Source organism: Curcuma longa, chromosome 21 (genome assembly GCF_044706935.1).
Source record: "Curcuma longa cultivar G26 ecotype Majalengka, Jawa Barat chromosome 21, ITB_CL_G26_1.1, whole genome shotgun sequence".
Classification (NCBI taxonomy): Eukaryota; Viridiplantae; Streptophyta; class Magnoliopsida; order Zingiberales; family Zingiberaceae; genus Curcuma; species Curcuma longa.
The window spans coordinates 6,723,937-6,737,094 of NC_133881.1; the positions used below are offsets into that span (position 1 = coordinate 6,723,937).

General features: G+C 36.6%; 1 protein-coding gene and 1 long non-coding RNA gene across 2 annotated transcripts; both read right to left on the minus strand.

The window, feature by feature from the left end:
- Positions 1 to 218: 218 nt before the first annotated feature.
- LOC141815380 (uncharacterized) lies at positions 219 to 2,596 on the minus strand. Its single transcript, XR_012600543.1, has 4 exons — positions 2,507 to 2,596; positions 1,513 to 1,662; positions 897 to 1,441; positions 219 to 276 (listed from the first exon to the last, which is right to left on the minus strand). It is a non-coding gene; the product is annotated as an uncharacterized LOC141815380 (long non-coding RNA).
- Positions 2,597 to 10,016: 7,420 nt separating this feature from the next.
- On the minus strand, positions 10,017 to 10,842 carry LOC141815343 (uncharacterized). Its single transcript, XM_074703284.1, has one exon. The coding sequence runs from the start codon at positions 10,624 to 10,626 to the stop codon at positions 10,192 to 10,194; it is 435 nt and encodes a 144-aa protein (XP_074559385.1). The 5' UTR covers positions 10,627 to 10,842; the 3' UTR covers positions 10,017 to 10,191.
- Positions 10,843 to 13,158: the final 2,316 nt, after the last annotated feature.

Sequence of the window (13,158 nt, forward strand, 5' to 3'; positions counted from 1 at the left end):
ACAAAAAACATTTACCATGCTATTTAAATTACCAGCACATGTATTCCTTTGAATAGTAAAGAATACGAGGTAGACCAAGAATATTGGTTGCCACCCAATCTAAAATTGAATCGACTGAGAATTCACCATGATATCTACAATAAAATTGTAAGTAAATAATATAGGAAATGTTTCCAACAAACACAAGTTATATAAAAAATTCATCATCCTCTACAAACCTTTCTATGCAACGAGTATTTGTACAATTAGAAGGAAAGACAACAAGTCAAGGTACACCTGCAAAAATCATGAATGAAAATGTCAAAGCCTACCCACCAGAAATTGCTGTAAAGAAACTCTTTCAATTTCCTGGAGATCAAACTAGTCAGAGATGAACAGGAGATCACTGACCATTATCCCTATACTCCCTACTCAATGGACAGGTCAACTTGGAGTCTTCTAGATTAAAAAAAAAATCCTACTGTCAATCATAGAGTGCAGAAGCTGGCCCATTTTGATTTCTCATTTGTGCTCTAAAAAGGTAAAATGCTATGACAGGAAACAAAAACAAAAGACTCCTTAGCAGTTTGAGAAAGATACAAGAGAATTGTGTTGTCTGATCTTTTTAAAGATGATTGGCTACCCACCACACACACTCCCGCACGCATGCACACCACACACACACACACACACACATCAAAATTTTAGGAACTTTTAAATTGTTAAAAACAAGTAATTCTAGGTACATTAAAAACTATATCAAACAAAATATAGACATATAGAAAATTCTGTTATCCTAAATAAGGTATCATCTGATCCAAACTGGAATTGAAGAGACAGTTAGAAATCTAGACTTTGAATTAAAGAATTTCAACCAACATCTAGTTAACAAAAAAAGTAGAAGTTACAAAATGTACCATTCCGAAAGTATGGCCGCCCAGCGAATGCAGTTTCTGCAAGGTAAGAAGACAGTTGAAGATTGCCTAATTCCACCATACCTGTCTCGGCAACACCTTCCAACAAACTTTCTAGGTTTTGCAAATGCCACACAGTAAGAAAATCAGTTAAATTGATTACAAACTATAACAAGCACCTCAGGCCCAATTATTATAAATTCACAGATAATCACAATTAAGATGAAAATAAAGGAAAACATGGTACCATTATGAAATGAAAAGAATGTGTAAGGCACTAGAAGACTAATCTCAACATGACAAGAACAGTGCTCAACATCGATGCATTTCAAAATGCAGTTCTTTCTATATCAATAATTTTAAACCTCATTGTGAAGTTCAACAGCAGAAACAAATATTTCAAGATGGCAAGTTCTTTAATAAAGGAGGGCTTTCAAAATTCTCTCATCATTCATTTCATATCAACTTGATACCGAAGCAGCTTCCTTCAGACATGATCTCATGATCTCCGCAAGCTTAGAACATGCATCCAGACACAACTCCATTGCCTTTTCATGAAGAAAGATAATGTGATTGTTTGTTGCAAAACTGAGAATTTTCCTCAGATAAGTAAAAGTACCTCGTTAATTTTGGGAGTTGTCCATTCTCCTGTGAGGGTAAGCTGAGTGACCTCGTTACCAGCAGGCATGCATGTAACCATAAGGCTACCATCTTGGCAGGCTTCCTCTTCCGAGGTGGGATCGATGACTAGGTTCTTCCCAAAACAAGACTAGGAAAAAAATGAAGCTAGTAAAAATCATATGAAACTTTCAGCAAAATATGAAGGGTCATGAAAAAAAACATATGTACAATATATTTGTGGAAGCCTAGATTAAACCAAGAACATTTTGGTTGCGTTTGGAAAGGAATGAGAAAGAAAATTAAAATGGAAGAGAGTGCAATGGGGAGAAGTATATTAAATTCCTTTATTTTGTTTGGTTGTGATATTAGAAGATATGATAATTGAAATATTTTAAGCTTGAGTTAACTACTGTTTTTCTATTTCTTCCACACATTTTAACTTACATGATTTATCTAGTCTGTTTTGAGGGGCTCAATCAATCTCATCTAAATGCTCCAATAGGCAAAAGCCCAGTCCAACAATCTTAGTCAACATATATATGTTCAAACTACAACCAACTTGATCCACATGGACCACCGACCTGATCAAGTCAATTGTTTCCTTGGCCCAGATAATTTTGATATATAACTTTTTAATAAGTGTTATTATATTTAATAGAGATAGAATAAGTTTTCCCTTTCTTAAAGAGTGGAATGGATTTTAGTGGATTGTGTTACTCCTTGAAGTGGGTTGTTCCCCTTCAAATTATTCATCTAAACATTGGAATGGAATCATTAAAAAAATGAATCATTCTGATTTTATTCTGTTCATACGTACCAAACACAACCTTAATGCATGTTTCATGACCATATTTGCAAGGAAAAATACTCATAAAAATTTGGACTCTGCAGTTAAAAAGTACTATCATATAATGGAAAAGAGCATTGAAATGAGTAATAGAATTGTAACAGAGTTGACTTCGACCGCTTGCTTAAAACGAACTGTGACATACCACAGAAACAGCTGAAACAAGATCGTACATCATGATTCCAGCATCAGCAAGTGCAAGACTTGCGCAAGTTATGATCACTGGAAGATCCCCTACAAAGCAAACAAGGAAGAAGGTAAATAATTGGGTAAACTGGCACTTGTTGAAATTGCATTTGAATGTATAACCACCATATGGCACTTGTTGAAAATGCATTTGAATGGATAATTCTCAAGTTAAACCGATGCCAATATCACCATACATAATAGCCATAAACAAGTCTGCACATAATGGAATGGAATTTCTTTCATTTTCTTCCCACTACCCTCCCCATTATTGGGATTTCAAGAATTAGATGTGTTGTTAAGGACCTACTTATAATTCAGAAAAAGTGCAGAGATGTATTTATAAAGTAATAATAAGATGAAATATACAGATAGAAGGGACTATCTAATCGACACTAATAATTTTCTCCAAGAACAACATGATACACAAACAACATGGTATAAGAGTAGGTATATTTGATACCTCCCTCTTCATCCTGCCGCCTTTCATGCAACGACACTTAATTCTTGCACCACACCCCATCCTGATGGTTGTTCACTGACATCTCTAGTGGTATTCAGTGAATTGATTCCCTTTTGCATCTTTCTTGCATTTTTGTTCTTTGATCTTCCTCGATCTACGCATCACGCATTTCCTCATCATCCAAGATAGGCATGGTCAAACATCTTGACTCATCCCCAAGTATCACTCACATACCTATCATACTACCTCCAAGGATTCCAACTCATCTCAAGGCATCGCTAGTCCTTGATTTCTCCACAACAAAATATATATATACAAAAATGTGTCCAAAGTGTGACCTGATCCCTATTTGTTGTGCAAGTGCTACCTCCAAGAAAATGTAGAGATCTACATCTGCAAAGAATCTTTGATGAAGCTCTTGTGCTTCTCCCACTTCCTTCCTACATCTATTATGATGTCCTCACAGATGGAAAAAAGGAATGTCTTCCTGCCTGTGCAGACCTAAATAGTGCCAATTCTACACGTTCACACAGATGAAGAAAGAGGTCATTTCATATTCTACTCCTCTCAATAGAGGGTCAAAACTGTGTTGTCCAAATTCTTAAGAAAGTTGGGCAGTCTTCAATAATAAATGTTGCACTCATTGGTTACTCCACAAACCCTTCAGAACACTTCTAATTCTTTCAAGTCTATGGTTATCACTATGAAATTGAATCTGAATAATTCTGCCCTAAGGCATATGGTTTATAGGCAGGGATAGCTAGAATTTTAGAAAACTAGGGTTGCCAATATTCTTGAGCCAGATAGAACCATATGGGAAAGGATTGTTGCTCAATTACTAGCAAGGACTGTGATACCAAGCCGTGCTAAACGGCATAGATAAAATTTATCATTCTGTCTGTTGATCGACACTGAAACCATTGTGCCACTAGGCAAAGCCGTAAGGTGAAAGCAATGTTGCAGAGGCCTTCGCAAGGTCACAACGACCACGTTGAGGCCTCCATGAGGTTGTGAGGCTGCCACGAGGTTGCGAGGCCGGCATAAGGTTGGGACAGTTGGTCATGACCTCATAGCAGATTGAGTTTTATTTATTTATTTCCCTTTCTTTTAGGGTCTTTATACGGATTAGAGTTTAGGGCAGTTAATTTATCCTTCTTTCATTTTTTTTTAATTTTTTTTGGCAATTGATTCCTTTCCCTCTGATAATCTCTTTCCTTCTTTCATTCATTTCTTTCCCTCCTTCATCTGTTTACAAAATAAACAACAAAGACTAAGAAGAAAAAGCTCTTTAAGGATGAAGATAGAGACGAATTATAAGGGAAAGCATATATAATAATCAAATACTAATAAAAAATATTTGTTTAATTATATTTTATATTTAAAGAGTATCAAAACTGTATTGACATAGCACATTATGATACTGAAACCGTATCATTCCATCATAAATAGAAACTTTGGCATGACTCATAATTTTAAACCTTGATTACTAGCCTCCTTTGGCAAACCATTTATCATAGTGTTATGAGCCTTTTCCAATGTTTCTAGTCATGCTGCAAGATATGGTCACAAGCACAAGATCTCTATACTCATATCTTATGCTTATTAGGTGATAGGAAATCTATTCCATCTTTGCTTGTTTGACATAGAGATGACTATCAACATTGGTAGATTTCAAGCATTTGTTATAGGCATCAAACACTTCAAGTCACATCAGATGTTTGAGTTATTCAGGATCACATTGGACTATTCACCATTTTTCTTCACACAGTTCTCCAGAATTCAAACCGAGGAACACTCAGATTATTGATGGCACATGTTTCCTCTCACTATCTGACATTTACATGCTACTCAATTCCACCCCTATGAGCATGTGTCGGACTGATTTACTCTTGGGTTCAACCATTGTCAAGACTCAAGAGTGACTTATGGAGCTTTACATGCTACTCAATTCCACCCCTATGAGCATGTGTCGGACTGATTTACTCTTGGGTTCAGCCATTGTCAAGACTCAAGAGTGACTTATGGAGCTGGTGTAGGCCATTAGTGAGGTCATGGAGGGTATCAGGGTAGACCTAAGCACATTTGCTATAAGAAGCTAGGACCTGTGAGAGATACATGATATAAGATTTCCACTTGGCGATACCTCATTTCACTAATGTAACTCAATCTAAACTACCTTCACAGGATGGACCTCCTACAATAAGCAATTTAAGTTCAAACTCCACCATCTGTGTTTCTATCAGACAATACTTTTGCTTTCTTCAATTTCAAGTTGTCTTATCTCAACCTATTATTTTTATGGCTTATGTTGGTACTCCTATTGCATATCTGACACATATATATCTAAATTTTCTCTCCAACAAAATGATATTTTCTATTTGCTTGTTAGCTTATACATTCCCCTCCACCAATCTTTTCCCTCATGATACCATAATATCTTTCAACGTGTGTGGTTAATTGAAATTTAGTTCATGTTCTCTTTAGGTTGAGACAAACTATCTCATAGACCGATCAAGTTTCTCTTCCTTGGACAACTCTGCATATTAAAACAGTATCATTGCTATTCTCCTAAGTTACAATGTGTTTTTTTTATATTGTCATAAGTACTTTGAATTCACTCTTCTCTTTTTCACATTCATCTTGTTTCTAAGTTTGTAGTGAAGGAACTTTGTATTTCTATTTCAAATTTTTGTTTCACCTTCTTCCCCTGTAATCTCAACACCAAAGACTTAGAAACAATCTGAGACTCCATTGTGCTCCCAACATTATTGGCACTTCTGAATCCTAGCTTTGATTGCTCTATCTGAAAAGGCAGTCATAAATGAACTATTACACATCCCCTTTTTTGATACATACTACGCTTCCCAATTACTATGTCACTCTACTTTTATTTATTTGGCCTCACATTCCATTTGCTCCTGGTTTGGAAGGATATCAATTAACTACTTTTGTTAGATTCTTCATCTTGTAAATTACTCTTCACCTTCCTTGTTAAACATACACAACCTCTCCTATAGTCATTCTCTCTCAAGATAATAATTTGAGCATTGCAAACCTATCTTACGCATTTTCAATACATTTTTCTCTTTTAAGATTGCCTTCCTAGAATCTCCAACTCAATTGTTCCTTTCCTCCAAATTGGTTCCATCTTATCTATTTTAGAAGTTCAAACCAACATATTTTATGAGGGAGAAAACGTACCTTGCACAAGCTAATAATCCTTCTAAAATTACTTACCGTAACTCTTATTTTCTATCGTTCCTTTTAATAATGACTAACTATCCCTATTTAATTGTGAGGGAAAACCCCAAGGATCTAGGAAGCCAATAATTTTTATGTGGATATCAGACACAAACCCACTTCTTTAGTATTTATTTTGATGGTGTAGGCTGGACATTCATTAGGTGCTAATGTTAAAAGCGGTCAGACAGTTTTTGACTAGCCTTAGCCTCACCTCTACCTCCAGTTGAACACCTGATACTTGTAAGAACTCTTTTCTTATTTTTCTTAAGATAAATTCTCTATCAACACCCTTCGGCCTCTTCCCTGTATTCCACCCTACTTGTCCATCATTATTCTATGTGATGCCGAGCCTGTAACTGCAATTTTCCCTTCCATCTTCCATCGTGAGTTTCTTTGTTTCTCCCTGAATTTTCTAAGTGATTTACCATTGCATTTTCATGGTTCTTCTTCTCTCTTCTCGTTCAAATGTGACCTAGATTATTCCTTTCATTGTGTGCCTGAGTTATTCATTTCACTGTGACCAAGTTATTGCTTTCACTGCATTTTCATTGCATTTTGATAAATTTTCAGGTTGTTCATTGTGGCCTAGTTATCCTTTCATATTGAAACACCCATAAAAGGATTTCATACAAGCACACTCACATGTTAAATAGTAAAGATATCAGCAAGTTGATCTTCTACAAAAATATAAGAGATAAGTAATTGTTAAGTTGTCACACGTTCTCGAACAAAATGAAAATCAATTTCCATATGTTTTGTACGAGTATGAAAGACTAGATTTGTTGTAAGATGCGTCGCTCCAATATTATCACACTAAAGTTTTGGTGGAACATTTGATGCAAGATGAAGTTCTGAAAGAAACGATTGAAGCTAAATAATTTCAGACATTGTATTGGCTATAACTTTATATTCAGCCTCAGTGCTTGAACGAGATACTATAGGTTGCTTTTTCGAATTCCATGAGATAAGATTTCGTCCAAGAAATATTGCATACCCACTAGTAGAGCGCCTATCTTTAGGAGAGCTTACCCAATTCGCATTGCTATAGGCATGTAAGTCTCTAAAAAATTGACGATATAGAAGAAGACCATGTAGAATAGTCCCTTTGAGATAACAAAGTATTATTTTCACATTATTCCAATTTTGTTCAGTTGGAGCATGCATAAATTGACAAGCATAATTTATTACAAAGGTAATATTAGGTCGTGTGATAGTGACATATTGTAAGGCTCCAATAATACTTCGATAAATTTGAGAATCAAACATGGCAGGAGAGGATGGAGTTGTAGAGAAATTGTTTAATTATAACAATTGGTGTGAAGACCGGACGTGCTCCATCCATTTTAGCTCTTTGGAAAGTCCAGTAATGTATTTGCTCTGAAAGAGGAAACAACCTTCATCATGTGGGATAAGTTCAATACCAAGAAAAAAATAAGCATTACCCAAATTTCAAATAGGAAATTCTTGATTGAGAAGACTTAATAGAGTTGTGATGCTCTTTTGATCATTGCGGGTTATTAAAATGTCATCCACATAAATAAGAAAAAAATATCATAAATCCATCATTATATTTGTAGAATAGAGAATAGTCCGTCTTTGATCTAGAAAATCCTTGAGCTTATAACCAATTAGATAATTGATGAAACCATGTACAAGGAGCTTATCGAAGACTATATATAGATTTCTTGAGCTAACAAATATGAGATGGAAATTGTGGATGGATAAACCCAAGTGATTGTTTCATAAATATAGTTTGCTCAAGATGACCATAGAAAAAAGCATTAGAAATATCCAATTGTTGTACAAGCCAGTTAGAACTGACAGCTACTGATAATAATAATTTGATAGATATAATTTTGATGACAAGGCTAAAGGTATCATAAAAGTCAATACCTGATTGTTGACTAAATTCTTTGGCTACAAGTTAAACTTTGTACCTTTCAAGAGAACCATCAACTCGATGCTTGAGGCGGAATACAAATTTAGAGTTTACAATATTCATGGAGGGAGTGCGCGGAACTAGAGTTCATGTTTCATTGCGAAGAAGTGCATCAAATTCTGTAGTCATTGCACTACGCCAATTCGGATCCTTATTCGCTTGTGAAAAACAAGTTAGTTCAAGAGATTTTGAAGAGGTCAATAAAACTTATGGAAGAAGATATCGGATTGCCATTGGTAGACAACGTGCATAGATGTCACTTAAGGAAAGTATATAACGAGAAACACTATCATTTGAATCACTTATTGATGGTGATGAGGAAGTAGACTGACATGGTAAATTCGATGATGGACCTGTATTATTTGAGGATTCAGAGTCAGAAAACATATTATCTATGGTTGGTGAGACTTCTGAGAATGAACATGGAATATGATCCAATATATTATCCCTTTTGATAGTGTTAATGTGTCTTGCTTTTATCGGAGCAGCAATTTGAGGTGATTCCGATGATATAGAAATGTTATTAGAGAGCTCCGAAGCAGAACCTAGGATGTCATCACCTCCGACAATGTTATGGGCTCTAAATGAGTATTTCACCTCAAATATCGAGTTGATGGTTCTCTTGAAAGGTACAAAGCTTGACTTATAGCCAATAAAAATTCTAATCCAATAATAAATATTTATTAACTAGTTCTCTTTCAAGACTAATTCTCTTTTAATGATGATTTTGATTCTCACAAGACTCCATTTTCACTCTAAGATCTTTTGTCTTCACAATTGAAGGTTTACTCAGTAAGATGGGGACTTTTGCGAGGTATGCATTTGCAAGGTGGTCTCACTGCTCGTGGAGGGATGACTTCGTGGAGACAGACGAGCTTCCCTAACTTAACTAATGGAGACCCTTATCTTTAGAAGAAGATCTAGCTCAACGAGGAATTGCTCAAACACGGAAAAGAAATGAATCAATCAAACTTATGTCGTGTTCGACATAGCACGTAATTATATTCCCACCTCTAACTGGTTGTTGTCATAAGCAATCTAGAAGTTAGAGTAGTTTTGATATATACTTTCTAATTCAACGTATTTTTCTTACCTTATATAGATCTAAATCTAATCATTCTTCCATATTTATCACTTTTCGATAATTAATTCTCTCAGTTTGTTTCTTCCTCCACTTAAAAATAGTAATCCTCATACTGTGTTAAACTTGTATCAATTCCTTTCTGTGAGAGTTTAAGGTTCCATTGTAGCACACTAATCAATTTTACTTTCATGCCACATCAATCAATTTGGTATGGAAGGTTTTTTTTTTTTTTTTTTTAACTAAGAAGAAGTTCTTCAGGCAAAATTATAGCAACACTGGCATTGACAGTAGCTTTTATATATGTATATATTACTGCAATCTTTTTAACTTCAGTCGTCAAACAGTGGAGACATCAAAAACATGGATACAAAGTAAACCACCTATCAGAAACAGTCGATATAGCAATTTTCTATCTATCTATCTATCTATCTTTTTTAGCGGGGTTTAACCTTCAAATACGTCCAATTTAATTAAAGTAGTTGAATCTTCTTCCTCCCTGGTCCTTGCTTCCATTATTGCTCGATCGTAAATAATTTGACTAATCGTCGGTGGTGATCACTGATCACCACGATAGTGCAGTTCAGATCTCGTTCCAAGTTTCATCCTCCTTCCAATGCTCGATCGCCTCACTTGGCTCTGCATTCTGATCTGATCTTATGAGGCAGGAGGAACTCAGAAACTACTGAAAATCCCGACGAATTAAGCAAACTACTGAAAATCTAGATAGATTTATCAGCCAATAAACAGAAAGACCTCATGGTAGAGATCACTAAATAGCTAAGGAAATTTATTCAGAGTTACATGTACAAGTTCTGATCTCTATCTTTGAAATTTTAGGGGATTTTCTATGCACAGTACAGAACACTTTTATCAGGCTCGTAAAAATCTTGCTCAAAGGCAGAGAAAACACATGCATCAGAAGAGAGTCCACCTTGCCGACCAAAAGCTCCCTTTCTTGCTCTTCTTCTTCTTCTCCTGATCTTCCTTCTTCCGCTTCTTCATCGTCTTCATCTTCTTCTTCGTCTCTTTATCTTCCTGATCACCTCCCGGCCTCCCGATCGTGAAGGCCAGCGACCGGCTTTTCCGCAGAGGCTCAGGCTTGACGAGGGCTTGGCTGGGAGGGGAAGAAGAGAGGTTGGAGTTGCGAGACGACGAGGAAGAGGCGACGAAGGAATTGGCGGAGGAAGACGCGGAGAGGTGAGACAGCTTTTCCCTGAGGCAGAAGGGGCACACTCCTTGGGACTGCCGGTGCTCAGGGTGCTTCCTGCACCTCCCTTCCATCTCCGACGATCCCCTCGCCATCGGGTGATGCTGATCAAGCTTCTTCGCGTTCCTCGTAAGCAACTCCATACATATTAATTAACTTCTTCTTCTTCTTCTTATTGCTGCTTTTTCAACAATTTGCTTTGTCGAGTGCCATGCGTGTGGTCTAGAAACAGCAATGGACCACCCAGCTGCCCCAATTAAACAGCTAGCTAGCTTCCCCACTGGAACTCTGTTGCCGTCCGTTTGAACTCGAAGGCTTATCTTCCAATATTTGCCAGTGTTTTCCAAATCCCGTAGAAAGCCTCGACTGAGCCTACAGACAATGAAAATGTTCGTAACATCGTATTTCTTGGATTTGGTCGACCGGATTGTGGCACACTCGTCAAACTAGGCGGCTATGGAATGTTGACTGACTAGGCGTCCAAGTCCTCCACTTGGGTTATCTCCTTCCGGATCGACGGTCGAAACTTGGCGCTCGTGGTTTGTCCTGTCTCGTTGGCTCTCCGATCGGACGAGTGCGTTGGATTGATGTTGACGGCTGGGCAGAATCGTGGACGCAACGGCGAGAGATTGGGCCATCGGGATGCCTCCACACGTGCGGTGGACGGAGTCAGCAGTTACCTCATTGCATCGCCACGTGTTGCGACTTGCAGGACAGTGGACACGGGGAAAAGGATAAGGGAAGATGGCAAAAAGCACGCACGTGCTGAGGCTTTGGATATGCCTAGCTAGTCTATTGGCAAATTCCAACTATTTGTCGTATTTGTTCTTGATAAATAAATAAATAGATTGTTCTTGATAAATAAATAAATAGAATGCAGTTGAAGTTGGAAGAGTTCGTTGGTCTCGTATGAAAAAAGTGACATGTTTAATGAGTCGGAGTTTCATTGAAATTGGAAAAAGGATGATATGAGATAACCACATGATAATTGTTGGAGTGAGGACGACAATCTCGATGAAGCCGAGTAATACTTTTTTTCGTCGTGATCAATTGTAATTTTTCGATTTATCTCATCACTGATGATCGTGAAGCTGACTGTGTAGGGTCACTAAAGTGGCAGATTCTATATTTTTACAGAAAAAGAGTGAGGACGATAATCGTTGATTAAATCCGTAAAAATTATAGATAAAATTCTAACCAAAATTAAAAATAGAAATGATATATTCATTTTCAATGTTTATTATGTCTACAAGTAATGAATTGCTTGCATGTGTTTAAATGTCAAAGGATAAAATGTTTTTTTATTGAATATAAGCATATTGAATAGGATGTTTATTTGCATCTACAAATATGTGACTATGTCTGCTTAGGTTGAATTTCTTCAACGATTTTTATGAAGGTGTTTTTTGAGTAAACAACTTGAATTTCAAGAAAAAGTATTGTATCATACAAAATATTACTATAATTAGAGATGGGTCCAAAATATTACTAAAATTAAGGAGGTGGATTGAGTTTTGGATGTGGAAGAGGCGACTTTTAATGAACTAAGTATTAAGTAAAAAACTTCATAGATAATAACTTTTTTTTTGGACCGGACTAGAGCCTAGAACCGTCCTACTAGATCCGTCTCTAAATAAAACTCATTTACACTAATATTTGTAGATTAATTTCTCCAACATAGAGAATTAATATTTGAGGAGAAAACAATGGTGTTTGATAACTTTAAGTTATTCAAAGTTATATTACAAAGTCTTAATTATACACCATGTATGATAGCCTTTTGAGCGTCACCTAAATTAGGAAAAATAATGAAAACTTTCACCTCAAGCACTTTTAAAAAAATTGTTGATCTCTACGAGAATATATTTATATTTTCATGACTTTTTGTTTTCTCGTTGCTACTATATGAACCACCTTTGAGTTCTAGAATACTCTCGAGAGGCAAAATTATATAATACTCTTTCAATCAATAATGGGTTGGAAGTCTTATCGGAGATTATAAGAAATTATTGAATTAAAATTACAAAAACTAACTCTCATATAAGATAACTTGAGTTGATAATATCAAATTGCTAAGTAAAAAAGGATAAGTTACTTGGGATAACTGAGCTACTGACTCTGTCAAGCTATAGAGTTGCTAAGTTAGTCGAGTTGTCGAGTCTTTGCCGAGTCAACTGAGCTATCCAGTCAGCTAAGTCACAAAGTTGGCAGAGTCAGCCAAGTCGCGATCGAGTCAACTAAGTCACAGAGTTGGCTGTGTTGTTGAGTCAGTTGAGTTGTCGAGTCATGCAGTTGGTCGAGTTGCTGAGTCAACCAAGCCATCTCGAGTTGACACCGAGTGCTCTAGAGTCACGAAACTGAAAGCTGATTCGGAAAACTGAATTTACCTGATTGTCGACTGATGAGTTGGTCGAATGAGTTGTCGAGGCTTGTGTAACGTAGTTTCCTTAAAACATATTCGTCGTCCTCCAACTATGCTTTGAATCAGTTGAGTTGTCGAGTTTCTTCCAAGTCAGCCAAGTTGCCGAGTCAGCTAAGTCATAGAGTTGGCCAAGTTAGCCAAGTTGTAGTTGAGTAACCAAGTCATAGAGTTGGCCATGTTGTTGAGTCAGTTGAGTTGCTGAGTTGTAGAGTTGGTCGAGTTGTCAAGTCAATCGAGTTGTCCCGAGTGGACA

What these genes read in the sequence shown, in the direction of transcription:
- LOC141815343 (XM_074703284.1), bottom strand. Translation starts at nt 10,626, where the DNA reads ATGGAGTTGCTTACGAGGAACGCGAAGAAGCTTGATCAGCATCACCCG.